This window comes from Pezoporus occidentalis, unplaced genomic scaffold, assembly GCF_034315485.1.
Source record: "Pezoporus occidentalis ecotype Australia unplaced genomic scaffold, CSIRO_AGI_Poc_V1 ctg237, whole genome shotgun sequence".
Classification (NCBI taxonomy): domain Eukaryota; kingdom Metazoa; phylum Chordata; class Aves; order Psittaciformes; family Psittacidae; genus Pezoporus; species Pezoporus occidentalis.
Window position 1 is genome coordinate 824,807 of NW_026914255.1, and position 23,425 is coordinate 848,231.

General features: G+C 43.6%; 1 protein-coding gene across 1 annotated transcript; it reads left to right on the forward strand.

The window, feature by feature from the left end:
* Positions 1–159: 159 nt before the first annotated feature.
* FRZB (frizzled related protein) lies at positions 160–16,814 on the forward strand. The gene is made up of 6 exons (XM_062621997.1): positions 160–662; positions 8,761–8,808; positions 11,561–11,626; positions 13,588–13,792; positions 14,025–14,088; positions 15,818–16,814. The coding sequence occupies exons 1-6, from the start codon at positions 209–211 to the stop codon at positions 15,926–15,928; spliced, it is 948 nt and encodes a 315-aa protein (XP_062477981.1). The 5' UTR covers positions 160–208; the 3' UTR covers positions 15,929–16,814.
* The last annotated feature ends 6,611 nt before the right edge of the window (positions 16,815–23,425 follow it).

Consider the following 23,425-nt stretch of genomic DNA (forward strand, 5'->3'; position numbering starts at 1 on the left):
GGGCTCCCCGGCACGGCCGGAGAGCAGAGGCGGGCCCGGCAGCACCCCCGCCCCGTCCCGTCCCGTCCCGCCCGGCGCGGAGGGGCCGGTCTGCGGGCGGGGCGCCGGGGGCAGCGCGGGCGCCGCGGCCGGAGGAGCCGCCCCCCGCGCCGAGGTCTGGCCGCTCGGCCCCTCCGCTGCGCTGGGCGCGGCGCGGCGCGGCGGGGGCATGTGGCAGGGTCTGCCGGTGCTAGCCCTGGCCGGGCTGCTGGTGCTGGGCCGGGCGCCGGCGGGGCGGGCGGCGGCCTGCGAGCCGGTGCGCATCCCGCTGTGCAAGCCACTGCCCTGGAACATGACCAAGATGCCGAACCACCTGCACCACAGCACGCAGGCCAATGCCGTGCTGGCCATGGAGCAGTTCGAGGGACTGCTGGGCACCAACTGCAGCCCCGACCTCCTCTTCTTTCTCTGCGCCATGTACGCGCCCATCTGCACCATCGACTTCCAACACGAGCCCATCAAGCCCTGCAAGTCAGTGTGCGAGCGCGCCCGCGCTGGCTGCGAGCCCGTCCTCGTCCGGTACCGCCACGCCTGGCCCGAGAGCCTGGCCTGCGACGAGCTCCCGCTCTACGACCGCGGCGTCTGCATCTCCCCTGAGGCCATCGTCACCGCCGAGGGCGCCGGTGAGTTCACAGGACCGCTCTGTGCCCGCCAGTCCGGACAATGGGCGCCGGCGAGTGGGAGGGAGGGAGGGGAGCCCGCCCGGGGGGTCCTGTCCTCTCCGCTCTTTCAGGCTTTCTCCGAGCCTGTGTTCTGCCCACGCACACACGCTTCTCTCCTCTCTCCGCTTTCACCAGCCTCATCGCTGCTGGAAAAGTTTTGCTCTTGGGATGGAGGGTGTGTGTCAGGTGACAGCCCTGCCGTCGTGGCGGGGAACCCTTAAAAGTGCGGGAGCGGCAACCCTCGTTCCGTGCAAACGGGAAGTGTCTCGATGCCCCGTGCTGCTGTTCCGCCGGCAGCGGTGCCTGTTCGGAAGGCAGAGCTGCCCGGGAGCGGTGTGGTGGCCTTCACAGCAGCCCCTGCCGCATCCCCGGCCACTCACCACCCCAGAGGGGCTGCTCCCCCCCGCCCATCACGCCCTGGGCGCAGCAGGCGGGTTGTTGGAAGGAGCCGTGTCCAGTGGAGGACATGGTCCCCTCAGCCTCCTCCCGTGCCAGTGCTGGAGGTGCACAGCTGACGGGCAGAAAACAAGCTCATCTTTGGGGTCGGCGTTGGAGGCACAGTTACAGCACAGGTTCCCCATTAGGTCCCTGGGCTCACAAGTTACAGTCTAAAGAGGAACCCAGCTGAGATGCAGCCTTCCACTACTACTCATTCTTAGCTGCTTCCAGCACTGAGGCAGCTCTGGTGGTACCTGACCCCTGCAGCCTCCAAGGGGCTGTTGGAGCCCCATGGCATTTTTTCTGCGTCTGTGTCACTGGCTGCACTCATTGTGGTCCCACAGGCTGGCTGATGCCAGGTGTCCAGCTGCCGTCTATGGGTACTAGGAGCCAGGAGCATCTGCTGTTATCCCGAGTGAGCTTTGACCTTTACGAAATGACCACAGTTCCCGTCTTACTCGAGGAAAGCATTTGCTGCTGGTGGAACCAAGCTCCATTTCCTTGCTGCAAAGCTGTAGTGTTGGTGGGTCTGCTGGACCTCTCCGTCACAGGAGTGGGTGAGCAAAACTGGCGCATGGGGGGCTGGAGCCTGAGGCAGAGCAGCACCCACACACCCTGCAGGCTCCTTGTGCTGCCAGGCTGTGGGAACTCTGGGCAGTGGATCCCACCATCCCACCTCTCTATCCTTCCCCAGCAGTGGCCTGTGAATGAAAGGGGTTTTTTACCATGTTATGCACAGCACAGTATTTGACTGTGCTTCTGTCCCATTACCAATGCTTTATGTATCCCACTGCCAGCAGTGCCAAACACTGTAATTCCTGTTTTCCTTTCCTAACGAAACCTCACGCTTCAATTTCCTGACTGTGCTCCCCAGCTCAGCCTTCCCAGGTAAGCTGCTCTTTCCACTCTTCCTCGTTTATTTGTAGGCCAGACTAACCCCATTCCTTCTCTGACTCTATCAAGTTCACCTCTCTACCTCTTGAGGTCTTATCTCAGTGACTATGCACGCTGGTATCTCCAGTCATCTTGGTGACTATACACGCTGGTATCTCCAGTGGTTACTACTGTTTCTCTCTTAACTCTTCTAACTACTCCCCTCACACCTTTCCATCCTTCCTTCCCCCACAGTTGTCCCCAGCCTGTGAACCCAACCAGCTATTTTTGCTCCCTCACTGCTGTTGCTGCTCTCTGGGGGCCGCAGACCTGCTGTGATGTTTTGGGGCAGTGTGGCTTTGAACACGGAGCACCTTTCTCCACAACATTGAGGTGCTTTCAAAACCACCTTAAAAATGGCTCCAGACTGTGCGAGGCTTGGCAGGTCTTCAGCGATCTGAAAGCAATCGCATTCAAATCTGGAGGGAGGAAGTTTGGCTAAAATTGCCCCCAAGTTACCTATTTCTGAGGACCTCAGCAGTACAATACTCTCTTTGAGGGATTCCAGGGCTGGATCCATGAAAACTCTCTTTCAGTGAATGAGAACCTGATGACATTCTCATTTCTGGGCTGAAAATTTTGAACTGTTGCATTATGCACCAGACTGAAAGAATCCTTCTTGAGGGACTAAAACTGCTCCTTAGAAAGAAGAGTGAAGGATTCCTGTTCTAGGAAGAAGTAAGGTGAACACTTCCAAATTCAATTCTACAAATAAAGGATTACAGCCAAATAGAAGACACGAATAACCAGCTGCCTAATGGGGAGCGTACAGAATACCTGCTCTTGTTTTATCTCCTGAGCACTCCTGCTCCTCGTGCTGTCTGTAAACGCCATCTCACAGAGCAGGCAGAACTACAAATCCATTGTTTCATGGGTTTCTGTTGTAGAAGAGGGTCCTTTTATTCTTCAGAAGTGAAACCTCAATTTTTCTTCAATTTTTAGCTACCTGCAAAGTTAACAGGAGTCTACTGTTTCCTTTCCTTTTGAGGTCTGTACATTAGTACTGGTGAGAGTTAATGCATTTATCTAGTCCCTTCCGTAAGGCAGCAGCCTGAAGGAACTTTGCCAGATGTTTGTCCTTGTTGGAGCAGGTGCAGGGTTTTGGGAAGCCCAGTTTCCATTCCCTTTCCAATATTAGACCATACATCTTTCCAGGTGCATGGTTTAGCTGTATGCAGAGTCAGGTTGAGTGGCCTGCTGGAAGCTGCAATGGGTGAACATCATGCTGGGTCAGTTGCCATCTGCTCCTCTGTGCCCAGGAAGAGGTTGTACAGATGCTCATGAAAATTAAAGTAATTGGTCTTGACTCTTATTTCAGTGGTGCCAAGTTGAAGATTGTTTGAAGTTCATTTGACTTTTTTGGCTAACGTTGCAGTAAAAGATGAGAAGCTCCCCTCTGGTGAGGTGCATTCCCCGTGCCCAATAGATTGTTGCAAAATGTGGAGAAACTGTGGTTTATAAAATCTGTGGCAAATCCCAGCAAGAGATTTCCTTTTGGCTATTGGGGCACAGGTTGTGATTCCTCCACAAACATCCTCTGGAACCTCTTCCCAAGTGCAGCCTGGGTGTTAAGATCTAAGACTTCCTCTTTGCAGGAACAAATGATATTCTATAGTGTTCTTCAGGGCTGCTCACTCGTTGAAAGGGATGAGTGGCCTCTGCTGTGTCTAAACAAGCCACTGCTTATTTAAGGCTTGGTTAGAGGGATAGCTTGTGCTGGTTTCCAGAACGAGTGTGAGCTGATGTACTGCAACAGGGATCTGGGGGGCTGAAGTTCCTCAAGTTACAGAGACCACCTTCAAATGTCATGTGGGAAGCTTGACTTTTCATTATCTTTGGGAAACACCCAGGTTCCTTTACAGCCAGGCAGCAGAGGGATGCTCCAGGTTTGGTATGAATGTGCTGGAGGCAGGTGTAACACTGATTGTTGTGGCTTTTTGTGGAGGATCCAACAAATCATAGGCCAGGATGGAGGCTGAAAATGTCTCTTGACAATACGTTAACATCCCAAATGTCAGATTGCTGCATGCTGATGTCTCCTATAGCTTTGATCCTGCATCTCTGTCCCATGCTTTTGAGGATGAAAGCAGTTCTGCTAGCAGACATTGGTTCAAGCTGTCTTCATCTGCAGGATGTCCCATTTGCTTGCTCCATATATTTCAGCCTCTGTGTGCGTAAGCTGACGACTCCTTACATCTATCAGGTTATCTGCTTCCTTTGTTCAGGGTCCTGTCAGATCTTTAGTCTGTAAAGCAGCAAGAAGTGCAGATAGAAATACTGTCTTGAATCTAAAATTTCAGTACTGGGACCCGTCTGTGATATTACACATAATAAATGACCAGCCTGACCACAGCCATCATTGGTGTTGGAATGCTGATTCAGGAAAGCACTTAAGCACGTGTGCTTGGCTATACTGTCTATCAGAGTGTTTATAACTCAAGCAACATGTTTATTTCTGTTCTGAAGAGGCAACTATCAGTAAGACCAGAGCAGTGTGATCGGTACCATGTATACTGGAGAACAAATCTGTCTGTTGGGTCTGTGCCACCATATCTTATTTAGGTAGAAAAATAGCTTGAAGACACATCAATGAGATGTTGGAGAAAGGAGAAGCAGCATCACAAGGTATCAACCATGTATAGATAGTGTCTGAGCCATTTAGGGTGACTGTCATAGGATGGCTGAGGAGAACTCTTGGATTTCTTGGAAAAAAAAATAAAAGCCACCCTTAAACATTAAAGAAAATGAAATATTATTCTAGTGATGGAGACATTTTTTCTGAAATCTTATTTTAAGGTAAAATAAACCTATATAAACCCATAATCATATAAATATTTATAGAATCATATTAATCCGTGATTACTCTGTGTAGTTCAAGTCCTCCATACCTGCCTGTCTGCCTGGATGAGTTAGTGGTTTCTTTGGGTTTTTTGCTTGGTTGATTACGGTGTTTTACATAGCATCCCTCTGAAAAGCAGTTAATGAAAATGGCTTATTGGAAAAAAAACAGTTCGGATTTTTCCCCCTCCTCTTAAACAACATTTAATAGGAAGCCTTTGGATTGCAACTCTGGATAATACTTCCTCTTTGGCAATCCTGCTGATCATCAGTGACAGATACTTCTTTCAGAAAGATTGTTTTGCACAGACAAGACTTGGCACAGAGGTCGCCTCTGAGGAGAAGTGGAACAATAGGAAGTCAGTGGTTTATCTTTAAAAATAGCTTTCTTTCCTCCCTCCTTACCCCCATCTGCATTACAACTGGAAGAATGAGCAGTGTGCATCTCCTGATGGAGAGAGGTCTCTGCCCCTTAGCCTGCTGGGGTCACGGAGTGGGATTTTGTGGTGGCGGTACTGGCCCAAGACCCTTTTCCCATCTGTTCCCTCTGAGAAGGGACCAGCCGGTATGAGCTTGACTAGGGGAAGGATCAGGGAGGTGGGAAGCCTTTCCCAAGACGTGTCGTACAGTGGTGGAGGTCACCGGTCCCCTCCACAAGCCCACTCTTTTATCAGTAGAAACTGCTCCCTAAATAAGGATGAATGTGCTAGGAAAGGTAAGCATCAAGGCAAGGTCAGTGCTTGACTCGCCCAAGCCCTCATAAGCAGGGAAATGAATCATGACACAACGTATCAGTACCTGTTTACTCCTTCTTTTGTCATTGACAGACACCCCGCCACAGTTGCAGAGCACAGCATCTTGTACACCATAGCCTACATACAGGATCTGAAGTGGCAGCTGTTTCCATTAAAAGCTGTTCTGAACACCATGTCTGAATTGCTCCTGTTGCTCAACCAGCTGCTTCATCAGATATCTGCAACCTCTGGTTTGGGGCAGGATGAGTGACCTGGTGAATGAATGAATTACTGCAGAATTAGGAATGGGTTGAGGTTCTGGCATGTTGTAATTTGGTACAAATATAATGAGTGGTGTACCTAGGAGTGGAAATCAGCTTCTGGTGGAAAGCAGTTTAGTTCTGTGTTTGTTTGCAGGACCAGGTTTATATTGGGTGTGTTAAGTGTTTACCAGTCCTCCTTGCATTGGTGTGAGTTTGAAGGACAGTTCTTCAGCCAAGACACATGGGTATTGTACATCCAGGTGTGGCCAGGGAAGGCTGTGACCCCCTTACTGGGCTCTGGTTGATTTTGAGTTGTACTTCCAGAGTGACTTGACTTGGTTTGCTTGAATATCATAAAGCCGTGACTACTTGGATCAGCCATGATTTAGGAGGGGAGAGTTCACTTCAGGGCTTCTTTATCCTTCCATGTTCCCTCTGTGGATGTAAAGATGTAAAACATTTAATATGATACTTTCCCATGGCTCCTCTGCTGATGAAGATTTTTTCTGCACCAAAACCAGGACACCCCAGTAACCATTTTATTTACATTGGGGATATGCGTTGAAGGTGTGAACAAACCATCCTTTTGTTCATAACTGAAGTATCTGTTTTGGTAGGAATTGTAGCTTGCTGGGCCACATGAAGCACCAGAAAGGGTTGCCTTGTCCATATGCAAAGTCAGGCAGCCTTGAAGGCAACCTGAGAAGCTGGCTAAGACAACCAAATGAGGCGAGCAGTGAATGTGGAGAGCTTTCTCTGCAGGGGTCTTGAATGCCCAGGGAGTGATGAAACATCTCAGGACAGTCTTAGGCACATGGAGAGGTAGAGGCACCTCTCCTGGTTGGTGGCTTGGAGGTTTTACAGACTTCTGTCTGCAGTGGGAGCAGATGGGAGGATGGTCAGTGTATGGACCCAAGCGCTCTCTTGTGCTTTTACTATGTCAAAAGGAATTGCAGGTTTAAAGCTACAATTTGTCTAAATGAACAGGGCAACAGAGGATTGGTCCAGGAGAGGAAGAATGAGAATAAATGTGGTCATCCTTTTAGTTACCATTTGCAAGAGGAAAACCGTTTAAATTCCACTCTCTTCATGTCCTGGAATACCAGAAAGCACCTGATGCACCATAAAAAACATTTAAATTCGATGAAGACCTCTTTTTTTTCAATCTTATAATAATGGTAGAGGTCACAATTTTTAAATACCAGTGATAACAACAGGGATATTTTTAATGTGAGAATAGCTTAGGTGCAGTAAGTAGGAATTAGCGTGTGTAATTTGGTTTGGTGCAAGGTAGCATGGGGAAGCCTTACGGCTGCCATGGAAGTACCTGCTAACCAAAGACGAAGCCGGCTCCATGAAAATGTTGGGCTTGTTCTATAAACTAAAATCTTGTGGTAGTTTGGAACTTTCTTTGGAAGAAAATTGATGTGAATTTTTTTATTAGCAACAGGATATTGGACATAAGAGCATCTATTCTATCCTATTTTCTATATCCTTTGTTCTTTATGTTGGTATGAATAGTTATGCCTGAGGTCTGAATTTTTCTGAAGTTAATTATTATGTTAGTGAGGGAATTAGTTGTTTTTCAGATTTACTCTTGCCCTGTCATTTAGTCATATCCTCATTTATGTAAAGGAAGTTTCATGATGCTGTGAGTAGTATAAATATGTATTACGGTGGAGGTTTTTAATATTTTTTTAAAAAAGAAGTATGGCCAAATTAGAAGATTAAGTAAGTAATAGTAGATTTCTTGTAAGCAGGTATTTTAAATATATATTTACAGAATTTGTGATTAAATGATGGCCTCAGCCCTTAAAACTTAGCTCACACATCTAAACCTATACCTTCACCTATACCAAGTATTATCAGTGTCCTGGGCTGTCTTACGGCCAGATCCTTACAGCTCAAGCTGCAAGAGAGGAGCTTTTGTTACACGGTCAGGTATTCATTTGTCCTGTATTGTAAAAGCAGTGGTGTTGTGTGAGGGATCATATAAGGATATAATAAACATGATGTTTGTATGATACCAGCTTCCAGAACTGCAAAAAGCCTGCATAAACATTTGGGCATGCAAACTTAAAGAAATGCTTTTCCTTTGCAAGCTCATTTGTTTTCCCATTTTATGTATCATTTTAATAAAGTATACTGGCTCTCTCAAATCTTGTTTCTCTTGAATTTTTTTCCCCCTAACTTGTACAACATTCTATGCATTAACATACTTGGTTTTTATCATTAAGTGTATGTATAAATCCATTAAATTGTATGATTTAATAAACAATAGGTTTGAAATGGGGCATTTTACTAATGTGGGACACATTCCACTTACGAATGTGTCTAAAAGCAGTGCTTTGGACATAGTGCCTTTTTTTCCTTCTGTTCCTTATCTGTCCTTCAAACTAATCAGCATGTTTTTAAACTGAGGGGAAGGGAAAGGTCTGAAACATTTGCCTTGGCAGTTGCTTCAATGATGTGATTGTGGTTGGTTGGTTTGATTTCCTCAGTAACCCAAAAAACAAACCAAAAGTAATTTCTCCTTCATCATCTAATTAAATGCAAACAGTACACATACTTTTTGTAGACATGCTATAAATTTCCATCCTCATCCTCCCCTAGTAGAAATGGGATATTTAATTTGCGAAAGCATTTAACATCATGTTCTGGATTTGGGTGAAGTTCAGATAAGATAACGTGTCAACTTTAACAGGCTGACCTGTAGATCGTTACAATCTGTTTATTAATTAAGTGATGACGTTTTAATATACAAAATATTGGAGAATAAGAAAAGATGGCAATGTGGGTATATTGAAGTAATACCAAATTAAGAATACTAACATTTCTTTATATACATGCCAGATTTCCCTATGGATTCCAATAATGGCAATTGTAGAGGCGCCGGCATTGGTAAGTAGACATTAATAAAGCTGCATAACAAGCTATAGTTTTTCCATCTCTTTAATATTTGATTAAGTAAGAGGGGTATTGGGTGTTGTTTAAATACTCTATCTTGTCTGGGAATCCTATACATTGTTCTTTTGTGTATCCCATGGGCAGGTGAGAGTTGGGGCTTCTCATCCTGTGGACCAAGAGGTCCACAACTCAGTTAACTCTTTAGCCCACCATTTAGTGCTTTCTCTTCTGCTTTTGTCAGGGCAAAATCTACAAGAAATCAAGAGGGCTGTGCTGATTTCATGAGACATTTTGTACTGAACAGTGAGAATAATCACTAAATGGATTTTCACTGGGCAAAACCAGAGAAGATAATGGCTAATTCTGACTTAAAACTTGTGGGTTAAGTTTGACACTCTGTAGCTAATGGCAAAACTCCCATTAACCTGAGAAAAAGTCAGCTTTGCCAGAAACAGGCACTGATCAAATATATGTTCTCTAATACTCACATTGTGCTTTCTTTGAACGTCACTGAAACAGAAACTGGGAGAGAGGAGCTGGTTCTACCTCTAAAATTGACTTTATAACTGACCTTGGCAAGTGACTCTGTGTTAGTTTCTGTATGTCTAGATAGTAATTAGGAATAATGCAGCGTTTTGTAAAGTTCTTTGAAGTGTAAATTTGAAAAGCATTGGGGCAGCTAGGAGTTACCCTTCTTTAAAAACACAGGCAGGTCTACAATTTGTTTCTATAACAAGACTAAAAAAAATTAATAAAAATAATCCAATGCCATCTTAAAATTAAGGGAAATTTGAGGCTAATCTTAAAATCAAGGGAAGTTTCAGGCTGTGTATTCTTGGCTTGTAATTTAGACTGGTTTATTCTACTTGTGCCATAGAGCAAAGAACTGTAGAGCAGGAGAACATTGAAGTGTACGACTTGTTGGACTTGAATGCTGAGATGCCTGTGGAAGTGTAGGTCATAGGAGCACATCTTTTATGGTCTGTTTCAAGGCAGCTTATAAAACAGGGCATACTTTGGCCTAAAGTATGCATGAGCTCCCAGAGGCAGAAGGGAAGCCAAAAATCACTTCCGTTCGTTGCCTTTGTTATTGTAATAAAGACTCATACAAAAGCTGAAGTCTGTAGGACTCTATATGTAGATTCCTGAGGATGTGTTTGAAATTCAAGGAAACAATACACTCTTCTTCAGAAATGTTCTTCTCTTTTCCTGTTTTGTTTTCTTCTTTTTGTATTTTCAGCTACAAAAATTCTTTCAATAGAAAATAATGATTTGAGAAGTCCATAACCAAGATTCATTTATTTTTTTTTTTAATATGCAAGAATCTTATATAGCAAAAAAAAGTTCTTTTTCAGACTCTTCATGTTAGGTTTAACTAAATCACTAGCTTATATGCATTGGTATTTTAGCATGATGGTGTATAGAAATAGGCTGCATTATGTCTACTTCCAATTAAATATTAAGTCAAATGTCAAAATAGATGATCATGTAATACTGGGGCCTGCTGTTTGAAATGGCTCCACCAAACTCCACTTAGACACTAGGTTGAAATAAGTAAATATTTGCTTTAGAACAATAGCCATGCAGTATTGGTGGTGTTAATGAACACATGAGCCTGGAGCTTCAGCATGAGCACTCCCTGGGCACTAATGAAAATGTTTTTACCTCCATTATAGTTCCCAGCTGTCTGGAAGCTGCACTACTGGAAATGCTGCTTCAACAGTGCTCATTTGATTTACCTTTTGAAGGCCATCCTTTCCACCATAGGGATGGCCTAATAATGCTTCTATTTTAATTCAACCTGAGGTTCTGGGTGATAATAAAACTGTGTAAAATTTACACAAAAATTGAGGAAGAGTCCAGAGCAGGATCAAAGGTGACACCAAACACCTGAAATAGTAAAGTGAAGCTGTTCAACCTCTTAAACTCAGTCTGTCTTGAACCTCCTGCCAGACACTGCTGAAGGGACATAGTTGAGGTTCCATTTAGTTGGGACCATCCCAGAAGTGTTCGGAGCAGGGAGCCACTTGGTCCCACTATGCTCCAACATGCTTCATCTGTTGACTGTAGTTCTTGGACAACTTATAAAGGGGCTGTGCCACTGTAGGAAATCTTACAGTATACAACTCCAAAGATGGAATGTATGTTGAGAATTAGCCACAAAAGTCCTGTTCCTTACAGTGAAGGCCTGCTGGCCAGAATATCCCAGTTTGCTAAACTGAGCTGAGCTATGTAGTCTCCAATCAAATGTCGAGTCATGCTTTGTCATAGTATTTGCTTTCTGTGTCTGTATTACAGCCTGTGCAATTAAAGATGCAGAAAGGAGGGCATTCAGTAAGTGCAATACTGAAGAGAGAAGGATGTAGAGCTGCAGCTCCTGCAAGCACAGAAGAGACCAAGACTGAACCTTGAATTGCCCTAAAATGGAAGATTTTGTCCCTTCATACTCCCAAGTCTTTTTGTCTTTGTTGTTACAGGGTTAGTTGGTTGAAGTAGTTTACTTTGGTTTCTTAAATTTCAGCATGTCAAGTTTTCTCCTGGAAACCTTTGAGGTACATGAGACCTCAACATCTTCCAGCCATGAGTTCCACAACATCTTCCAACAGAACAGCTCAGGAATGCCCTGTGGTTTTTAATATTTCACTTTCCTGTAATAAAGAAGTTGTTTCGTTAGGAGTGAGCTTTAGAGAGATGGTCACTGAACATGTGCTGTTTTCATGCTGAACAAAACTGTCTGATTTTGCAGAGCGCTGCAAATGCAAGCCTATAAAAGCAACCCAGAAGACCTACCTACGCAACAACTATAACTACGGTAAGAACAGCTGCATGGCCAGCTCCCAACATTTTTAAGGCTACAGTAAGGGGAAGATTCTCATTAAAAAAGCCTCTGGTCCCAGTTATGATAGCAAATCCAATGGCACTTATTACAGATGGAGGATGTGGCCCAAAACATGTCCAAGTAAGAAGGTTGGAGGGGATTAGCTTAGTGTTAGTGAAAGAGTATCTTTGTTGACATTGAGTGTTATTTCAGTGTCAGCACACGCAGCTGGGATTCATGCACTTCTTTAGTGTGAAAGGGGATATGACAAAAGTGACGCTGTGGGCTGCTGTGTCTGAACTGTCTCTTTGATTTCCAGCTCCTGTATGCTCTGCTTTTGCAGGAAAGGATGTTTTTACTCACTTTCGTGCCTGCAAACTCACCATGGGATCTAACAGGCATACAAGGTTCTTTCCTTCTTGCATATCAGAGCCAGCAGCAAGCACCTGTTATGCTGTCAGTAACATCTGTAAAAGTGCATATTATATCTTTTGTTGTCCAGACTGTCCTGGTCTTCAGGCATATGAAAGGTCCAGGCTGCTACTTTTCTTCATACTATTTTAAGTCAATTAAGTCAATGAAGCCAATGAATACATGTTGCAGGAACTGAACAATCAGGCCCATCCTTTTTCCCATTAATGATGTGAATACCCTTAAGCTCAGTGAACTTAAAGACTTCATTTAAATGGTAGAGATTATGTAATATTTATTAAGATTATGCATTTATGCAACTATGGTCAGATAAACTTCTTTTAAAAATAGATCCTATTAAAAGCTAAAAATATTATGATATTATTCAGACATCAATGGTTTTTTTAGATGACTAGTTGGTTTTATGTTGTTTTATTACAAATTGACTAGTACCCGCACATGGTACAAAGTCACTGACAATGCTACTGCCCATCTTGTCAAGCTCTTGAAATTAAAGAGGCTTCAAAATGCATTTGAAATAACTGTGAACCACAGCAAGACTTTGTTTCAAAATCTTAAAAGGCTTTAAGGAAGTGAATCACTTGGGATAAATTGTGTATATTAAATGCACAACTAATTAATTGTTGACAGCTATATTTAATGTGGTTGCAATACATGGTAGTTGATGGTCCTTATGGGCAATGCATGTGAAGAAAGAAGATGTGTAAGTCCATGGTTTTCTCCCATAATACCTTTTTCACATAGATTGGAAGAAATTTGGTATCCAGGGAATCTGCTATTTGTGAAAGATGTGGCATTCTCTAGAGCATGACCTCTGGATTGGCTTTGCATTTGCATGTAGTATCAGTTCACTTGGTGACCATGAAAGAATGAAAAGTGTTCCCTGTGAAAGGCAACTTTCTTTCTATGCAACTTAAGGCAAAAAGAAAGGGTGAGGGAGGAAACAATTAGACAGGTCATCGGGTCAAGATCAGGAGCATTTGGAGCTCATAAAGAGCAGAGCAGATTGGTGCTGGGTCACTGGAGAGAGAAAAAAAAGGTAAGGGCTTGTCATCCAGCAGTAGTTGGATGAGATGTGAGAAGTTTTAATGCACATTCATGTTTCATGAAAGGCTGAGAGTGACAAATAAAGTTTGGTCCCTTGTACTGCAAGCAGTCAAGAAGGAGCAGTGACAGCCTGAGGGAGAAGGAGATCCTATAAGGAATGAATAAAATATATTTAAAGGGGAAATGGCAAAGAAGAAGGGATGCTAAAGTTAAAGCCCAACTTAAGCAGGACATAATTCAACTGATATCTAACTCTTGCTCATGGGAGTACTATTATGAGATATACTAAGCTACCTGGACTGTATTAGTAGAGGATGAAGTAATAAAGTGATGGGGGCAGGGACATTGCTGGAGTTCAGCTGAGCTTTAGATAATGGACCATGCAAAAGACTAATCCTAGAGATCACCAAGAATGGCTTAGGGGTGACCTGCATTATCTGCTGCTGCTAACTACACTCTTTGTGACTTTTTCCCAGTCATTCGGGCTAAAGTGAAGGAGGTGAAGACTAAATGTCACGACGTCACTGCAGTAGTGGAAGTAAAGGAGATCCTAAAATCTTCGCTGGTGAATATCCCAAAGGACACTGTAAACCTCCACACAAACTCCGGCTGCCTGTGCCCACCACTCAGTGCCAACGAAGAGTACATCATTATGGGCTATGAAGACGAGGAGCGCTCCAGGTAACTTTCTGATTGTCCTTGGAGCATATTTGTTGTTTGTTTCCTTGCCAATAAAGCTGAACTTCCGAGCCACCAGGAAAGGGAAACTTGGTGAGACTCTTTACATCTCCTTAATGGTATTCAGTGGGGCACAGGGGTCTCTTCAGGTACACAGATCTTAGTCTTGCATATATTGGGTTGTATAGCTTGTGTGTACCTGTTGATGGAGTAACTGGTTGTCTCTGTTGTGTAGGTTACTCTTGGTGGAAGGCTCCATAGCTGAGAAATGGAAGGATCGTCTTGGTAAAAAAGTAAAGGTAAGAAAATACCTCACCAAAAGTCAATTGTAGCAGATACCGTGAACCATCTACCTAATCTTTTCAAAATGAGGGAACAAAGTACACATGTTAAAAGTTAACTTTGTGTGTTATTTGCTATATTACGTAGAAATGCGTGCTGAATGAACTGAAGAGATACACTGAATTATCCAAAATACACTAGTGCATCAGCAATCAAAACCTGTCTCAAAAAACAAACAGTGGGAGTGTTTTATCTCTGTAGGCAAGCTGTGAATTCTGCAACACAGGCCTGTTTCATTGGGATTGTGATACTGATTAATTAAAAAAGGGCTTTACAAGTGTTTCCCAGAACAAGACAAAATTACACTTTTTAGTGTAATTTATTTAAATACAGTACATTTACCAAATTGTGTGGATTAGCAGCTATTTTAAATTTACTTTCCTGGCTTAGATGAATGAGGTTCATGGTAAGGTAGTCATGTCATGGTGAATTGGAAGCAATGAGCTCAAATGCAAGCAATATATGAAAATGTATTTTAATGTTTTCTAATTTAAATGTATTCTAATGCCTTGCAAGATCTGGAAGGATTTCCTTTTTATGTTTTGATGAACAGCAAAGTGTCAGATGACTTCAATGTTGTTAGGATTGTCACTTTACACAGAATATTCTTACTTTGACCTAACTGCTCTGCTGTTGATTTGACCTAATGGTTGTGCCAGTGCAAACCAGTCTCCTCTTCCACTCAACACTTTTTTCAAGAGCGCTAATGGTGACTGGCAGGAAAATACTGTTCTGATTACAAATGCAGGATTTTCTCTGTGTGCGAATTTGTCACATCAACAGAGATGACATGAGTGAAAAGATATGAAGATCTTATTCAAATTGTTGTTTGATTTGGCAGAACCTCACAAAATCCAGGGCCGCAGAGTACCACATTACCACTGTGGGCTGACTTCTGTTTAGTTTTAGGTCTCAAGTGGCAGTGTCATTTGTTGGTTGCTTTTTTTTTTTTTTTTCTGGAACTCAGTTATTTTCTCACTTGGAGAATCATGGAATCATTCAGGTTGGAAGGGACCTTAAGATCATCCAGTTCCAAGCCCCTGCTACAGGCAAGGACACCTTCCACTAGACCAGGTTGCTCCAAGCCCCTGTGTCCAACTTGGCCTTGAACACTGCCAGGGATGGGGCAGCCACAGCTTCTCTGGGCACCCTGTGCCAGCGCCTCAGCACCCTCACATGGAAGAACTTCTTTCCTTATATCTAACCTAAATCTCCCCTGCTTAAGTTTGAACCTATCACCCCTTGTCCGATTGCTACAGTTCCTGATGAAGAGTCCCCCTCTGGTATCTTTGTAGCCCCCTTCAGATACTGGAAGGCTGCTGTGAGGTCTCCACACAGCCTTCTCTTCTCCAGGCTGGAGAGCCCCAACTTTCTCAGCCTGTCATATGGGAGCTTCTCCAGTGATCATCCTCGTGGCCTTCTCTTGACTTGCTCCCACAGCTCCATGTTCTTCTTATGCTGGGGACACCAGAACCTTTCATTCACAGAGGCTACAAGAAAGCCAGGAGTTGGTTTTTCTATTTACCAGTGACCTCGCATTCCTCCAGGCTAACACAGTGGAAACAGCAAAGGTTTATGTTTTGTTGCTGCTGTTTGTAAAGACATGAAGTTGATTTACATACAAGTTACTTACTTAGTTTTTCTTTTGCAATCTCTTTAGTAATTTCTTTGCCTTTCAATATGCAGCGCTGGGATCAGAAACTCCACCACCTCGGGAAGGGGAAGGGAGAGCCTGGACACAGTGACTTGGCTCCAAAGCCTGGCAAACCCAGCAGTGCCCGACAAGCACGTAGTTAGATGTGGAATGCCGTACCTTGACTTGCAGTGGACTATCTACCAAGACTTCATTGTTGGAGCAGCAAAGGAGAAATTGCACTATTGCACGTTATATTCTATTGTTTACTACAAAATAATGTTTTAGGTTATATTAGTTTTTATTCTCCCTCTTGTTTTCTGCATTTTTATTTTTTTTTTCATTTGTGCAAGCTCTGGAAATATATATTTTTTTTGCTGTTACTAATAGCTGTAGAAAACTGCCCTTATGAGATGGGGAAAGACAAGGATATGTCCAATTTACCATTTTATTTCTGAATCTTCTTAATGAGAAAATTCAGATGTAAGCAGGAATGAAATCTAGCAAAGACCATCGCTTAAAGTCATGGCTTGCACTCACTTCCGCTTTCACTCATTCTCATCTCAATCAGTATTTGCTGAAACATTTTGTTGGGGGGAGGTTGTTCGAGTGCATAATTTTCTATTCTGAAATATATAAAGAAATGATGTTAAGAGAACTGTTTTAATCAATATCCCTTTAAGTTTTCATATAAAGGAACGACTTGTGTAAGTCAGAGTCTTAAGATATTTCCTGTGGCAAACTCAGTGTGCTTGTACACAGGGGACTTGAGTCTTCCAGTGCTGTGGACCTCACAGGAAAGGTTGTATAGTTCTCCTACCACAGAATGTAATTTATAATATACTTCTCTTATAATGGCAGTTTTTTCCCCCTTTTTCTTTCTTTTCTCTGCTGAGTTGAAAGAGTATACTGACTTTACCAGGCCTGCTTATCGGTACAGGTCTGCACTTTATCCTTTCGATTTTGTGGTTTATTCTTAAATCTGTGCCTACATAAACAAGTGTTCAATGCTCAGTAAAATATGTCCAATAAAAGAATTGTAGTTATCAACATGGACCTTCTCTGACTTTTGAATCAACATCATATTTTTATATTACAGTTGAAAATATAAAAAAGCGGAAAAAAACTTAATTCTTGTGCTTTTATAGATTTTTCTTTTGCAGAGTCAACATATTGGAAATAATCTGTTTTCCTATTTTCCCATGTTTAAAAGAAATCAAAATCAGGTAAGTAAAAGAGCAGCCCTCTTTGCTGCAGTCTATCTACAGAGGGGAACCCACTCTAAGATGTAAATGGCTGTTGGGTTCTACCTGTCAGTATTGTCTCAGGTGCATTAGGGCTGCCTTTCATTAAGAAGACAGTATTGAATTGTTAGGTATTTTGAAAATATGATGATAATAAGTAAACACAGAATATTTAGAATCATGCTGGTTTAATATTTCAGTTAATAACCACAAGTTTCAGGGTAAGTTTTCCACTGGGCTGTCAACCAAACAAGTTGAAGCATGTAACTGTTTCCTGCAATACTGATTTTTTTAAATTTTATTTTATTTTTGGTAATTAAAAATGAGGAGGTAACTTAGGGGAAAGATGGCTCTAAAGGCTAGCAGTGGAATATTAATCCTCTGGCTAGTTCAGTGTTTGCTCAGGGTGCTGCAACAGGCTGGCTTGGAAGCAGCAGAAGGACTTCAAAGCAGAAGCTGAATTAGAAGAATGAAAATTATTTAAACAACAACAACAAAGCTATTGGCATTTGGAAACATCATTGTGATGCATCTTGAGCTTTGTGGCTTGGTGTTTCTGTTTTCATCTGCTCTCTTTCCTGGTTCCTTTGTTTTCCAGCCACACTAGCAGCAAGCAGGCCTGTGATGGTCACAGTAGGCATGGCAAGGTCAGCATCATCCCTGAAGCAGCAAGTCCTATGAAGCCAATAGTCAAGGTTATTTAATTATTGAGCTTTGGACTTACTTATTCTCTTTTTGAGAAATCAGTGAATAGCAGACATTTAATGAGAGAAGGAAAATCTGCTGTACAAAAAGCCAAGAAAACCAAACTTCTGATTAATCTTGTTTACTGCTGTCCTCCTGTCCCCATTTTCTGATCCTTCTGAAGAAAGCAGGTTGTTATTTTACATCTCGCTTAATTAGGTTTTAGGTCAAGACTCAATTCTCGACCCAAGACCTAATTTAGAATTGGAGTCTATGGTGTAAATGTTATCCTTTTTATCTTCCCCAAGTTGTGCTGAGCTTTGCTTTGTGCCTCCCCTCGCTGTCACCCCAGTCCTGCACTCAAGGCACATCAGTGTCTGCTAACAGGTAATGTTTTACTCAAATTATTTGTAAAGGTCCTGCTTCCCATTCAGAATCTACTTCAGTCCTCTCTTAAAGTAAAATACTCTTGCTTCATATTTTTTTCCCCTTGCTAGGGTTAAAGGAAAGAAACAGATCTACTTTATCTCCTGATGTGAACTGGTTTCTGATCATCTGCAAGTCCTTAATGTTTTATTTGCTAGGCTGAAACTCGTGCCCATTCTTCATGTGATCAACAAGCTGCTGACCAGAAGATGAAGCAGGTGTTTTTGATGTCACTGACTGCTGGTCTTTTGCATCCCCAGTGAGGAGGAGAGGGTGATGTGGCTTCCTCTGAAGGACAGCAGTGGTGCTAGTGGTGGGTTTGCTCCTCTCTGCACTATGTCAGCCAGGAGGCTTGGTTACCTGACTCTTCCCTCAGCTAAGGGAGCAGTTGAAGAGGTAAGGGTAGCTTGCTGAGATGCATTCACTTCTGTAAGGTCAAGGTCTTGGCAGCAGTCGCCTGAGATGGATGGTGGGTGAGGAACATCTTGTCTGGGGCTGTTACGTGTAGGGGTTTCCCATGCAGCAAGTGCTGGAATGGCTGGGAATCCATGGAAATCCATGTGAACCCATGCGTATTGAGCTGATTCCTTTAACTTTCTGGATCCAAGTTTGATATTGAGAGTATTTGTACCGGAGGAGGAGTCATCTGGGAGCAAACCTGCCAAAACATCATCTGGCCATGGGTGTTACCAGGGAAGAGAAGCAGCTGTCATTCCTGTGCTGTTCAGTGTGGTGCTAGTAAGTGACCCTGCAGTTCATGCAGGGCTCTGTTCTCCCTAGAGTCTGGCTTCATCACTGGCTTCGGGAAAAAAAGACCCTGGATGGTTATAGAGCACTTCTAATATGGGCTCTGACGGTGTGTCTCCCTTAAATGACTGTCCAAGTGCTGGAAGAACACTGGTTTACCTGTTTCCCAAGCTCTTATATGTTGTCTGTATACGTTTATATAGCTTTTAACCTTCCCTTTTTACCTGCAGTGAAGCTACTTGAAGGTCATAGTCAATCTATTAGAAAAACTTTTGTAGCTATGGAAAGAGCAGTCTATAATCATTAGGAGTATTTACTTGTTTCATTGCAGAACTAATTTGTTCAAAGGCAGTACTAAACTCCTACAAAAGAAGGGCAAACTAAATGGTATGTGACAGCCAGCTTGTTAATTGTGTACAATCTAGTTATTTTACTGGGTGATGCAAATACCTACATGTGCACATGTGACCAAGTGTCATGGGATGTATGGAAGGACTGATTAAAACCATGCCTTTCCCACATCTGGGTTATATTAGCCCAGAGAGAGAAAAACATGCAGCTTAAAATCTCTGTGGATAATTACCCTGGCAAGTTGCTTATCAGAAGGCAGCTCAGCAGTGGAGGAGGCAGGAGGAACAAACACCAAAGTTGTGTATTCACAGGCAATGTCTCTAGCTTCTCCAGGGGTTGACTCCTGGTTTTAATAAATCTGCTCTGGACACGTTAGCAATAGGAAGGAAACAACAGAACTTGATTTCAGCCTGGGTGTTGTTATTTAGGTGTACAATTCCTTCTGTTAAAGCCAATAATAAGCAGAGTCTATAGGGTGAGAACAACTTTTACATTGATGCTAATGAGAAGAGCACAATTCAGTTGAGCAGGGTTGCAGGGGGAGCCAGTAGCAGGAGGCAGCCGGGGGTGCTCCTGCTTTCAGAAAGCCTTTGTTCAGAGAAAAATGCAAGATCAACATCCCTGGGGAAGGGACAGGGAGCAAGGGCAAGGGAAGGATGTCAGCAGTTTTAAAGGGAGGATATCAAACAGCTCATGTAATAGAACTCAGCTGGAATTGGGGAGGACTATAAGATTCTAGTGTATCAAGCTTGAGAAAAGTGTTAGTCAAACATAACATTGATGATGGGATGAAATATGTATGCTCTGAGTTACACCCTGGGTGAATCCAGTGCCTGCTGGAAAAAAGCAGGCTGCAAGGGTCCTCATCTCTGCAGGGCTGCCAGTGCCATTGTCTGGTTCCCCTGCTCATTGCTGCTGTCCTGTAAGATACCAAAATCCACTCCTTAAAGGGTTTGTATATTATAAATTAGGCAGGTAAGTCAACGACATAGTAAGAATGAATGAATAAATGAACATTATGCACTGTGGAAGTAATACAGCTGGTGACACTTAAATCCAGCTGTGTGGGAGAGATTTACTGGCTATTAGCTGTTTCTCTTCCCTCACATGAAATAAATTTCATGTCAGCTGGTCATGTCTGCTCACAGTGCAGTCCTGATAGTCTGTGGAGCACATAGACTTGGGATGCCTGGCTTTTCTTCCCACTCTGGCAGTGCTGCTGTGTAACGTAAAAGAAGTCCTTTGCTTCATCTGTATGACAGTACAACAGCTCCCTGTCCTGCAGGAGAGAGCTTTGTAATCCATGTAGGGGGATTTTCATTCTCACCGTCATATGGTACAGGTTACTTGATTATTATTTCCTTTGGACAGTGATGCTGAAGCACGGGTAGGTGCAGGCTCTGGTGACAATTGCTGTCCTGCTGCATATAAGCCATGTCTACCTTTTTCTTCATACCGGTGCTTTGCAAGCCTTCAACATAAAATGAATGAACAGAAGAAGAAGAACAAAGTGATACCATCCCTGAAATACAGTTGCCCTTTCCTGAGGATATAGAATAGAGATAATGCATAAGATGCATTCCTGAATGGTTACTGCATCAGAGTATTAACAAGGACAACACCAAATAGTAACACATCCAGAAAGCTGTTTGTAACCGCATCGTCTGCAGCAGCGCTGACCAGGCACTGCTCATACCAAGGCTGGCAGCAAAACTGCTTGGACTTGACTCTCCTTGTCAAAATGTTCTTGTTCTCTCTATTTCAGGGGGAAAAAAAAATAGCTTTGTTCTCTGTAGGGTTCTTGGGTGAGACGCAGTTGATAGCCCCTCTGACCCGTCACCCTGGGGATGGCAACCCCACTCCCCTGAGCACTGGATTAATCAGTGTCTAGTTCTTTCCAAGCTTCCTAACCTCTGAAGAGCATCAGCCCATGCTCCAAACCTGGAGCTGCCTTGCACAATTCTTCCTGGACGTAAAGTACACCCCGATTTTTCAGCTCATCCTGGTGGAATGTTATAGATGCAGAATCAGCCGCACCACGTTAGGAGCCGTAGCTATTTTGATGGGCAGCTTCTCTATGGTTATGAAATAGGGCAGGTGAGGACGTAGGAAATTCTGAGGCTGAATGACTCCCTCAGCAATTCCCTATGAATGAGCCCAGGTTATGCAGTAAAACCCAGCGGAAAGACTCCATGTCAGCACCAACTAAACCCACTGTTGCAATCCAAGGTTGGTCATGGAAAACTGAATAACTACTTCACAGAGCAGCTCTTAATGCCTACACAAGGCCCAAATAAGCCTTGTCGTGCAGGAGAGATTATTCATTTAGAGTAATCCTGTGCTGGCAGATATGGTGCTTCAGGCCAGGCAGCTGCCACCTCACCCACTTTAATGGGCGATACTGAAGGGAGACAGGGGTGAGATGTGGCTCTGCTCTTGAGCACCTTTCCCAAGCAATGCACTGTGAACAGCAAGTGATGCACCACATCTCCATTCCTGGGCAGAAGATGCCATATGCTTGCAAGCATAAAGGAGTAACCTTCCACATCCTATATGTGAAATGCAGTAAAAATGTGAGACTCTGAAACATTCTGCCTCAAACTGGGTCCCTGCAGCTATGGGGTATTTCTGGGGGTTTCAGTTTAGCTTTCTGGATGATAATTTCTCATGGAAGATAAAGTTGTTCATTCCTGTGAGTAATTTTGCCACTGAGAATGCCACCAAAATGCTGTACAATGGGTGGGTTTTCAGCAGCCTCAGGAGGTGCCGAGTAGTTAAAAAATTCAGGTTTCCACAGATGAGATAATATGTTACTGTAAGACAGCATCATGCCATCATAGGTGAATATAGTGGGACTGAATGCACAAACCATCAACAGCTCTAACATTAGGACTTCCTAAATGTTGAACACTTAACATAGCAAATCTGTCCTCCCCATATAAAGATTTGTGTGTGGCTATCTAGGGTTTAAAATAGGAGACTTGGAGAGATTTTGGTTATGTGATCCTATATGGTCCAGTGGGAAGACTGAACATCTTTGTCCTCAATATGGACCCATTTCTGGCTCAGGTGGTGTGTCTTCTTATGGCCCTTTCTTTGCTGAGACAGGCAAATCTGCACCACCTATTTTTATTTGTCCCAGACTGAGTATCCCTAAATGGACACTGGTCAGCAGGTCTTCCATCCATAATCCCGGCTTGTTCCAGCTTTTCCTTCTGGGAGGTTGTTTGTCTGAGTGAAGGGATAACCAGGCTTCTCCATCCCATGCTCCAGGGACTACACAGAGAAGCTTCTAGTCCCTCTGCTCCCCTTTCCCAGTGTTGTTTTCCTGCTCCCCCTGGCCTCCTGGAGCCTTTATCCCAGCAGCCTTGCTCCTACATCCTATCCAATGTTTCCTGAGGGCTTCCTCTCTGATGTGGGCTTCCCTCCTGTTCACCGCTGGATGCTGGTCTTGCTTTTCCTCTCTCACCTCTCCCTTTCTGCACTGTTGTGTCTTTCTGACTCACTCTTCCCTGCTGTTTCCTGGCTGCTTATCTCCCTTTCTTCCGTTCATTGTCCCCCAACCCTGCGGCTGGAGTCAAGCCTCCTGCCACAGGCTGATGCATACCAGGGACATTTGCTTCCTTCCATTGCCTTCTGTCTCCTTTCAAGGTGGTTTGAAAGTGTATCAGTTACAGGGAAATTTGCTTGATCTTTGGAGAATTTAAACAAAAATGCTCAGCAGCTCTTGGTATATCACTGACCTTGCGGCAGCCTTCAGGATTTAATGTCAGATTTCTCCCCCCACTCCAGACTGCAAAGGAATGAAAGTGCTGGAGCTGCTGAGAGAGGTCTGGCTTCTCCTTGCCTGTGTGGGTGGACGAAGCATTCTTCCCTAGCTTTGCTCCTGGAAATGACTGTGTCTGAAACCAGAGCAAAACAAAACAACCCCAGCCCAAAACCAGATGATATTTAATGTTTCAGTCTGTGCAGCTATTCAGTTACTAAATATTTCAGCTCAGGGCTTACATCTTGGCAATGGAGAGCTGGGTGTTATTAGAAGTATTGGGCAGCCTTAAATACCACAGTGTGAGAAGAAGCCTTTCAGCTGATGTGTAAGTACTGAGTAACCCATTGCTCAGCATGGACAGTTTCTTCTCCAGTACAAAACACAGCACAGGATGTTCTTAACATACCACTAAGGAAAAAGAAAAAAGACAAAAAAAAAAA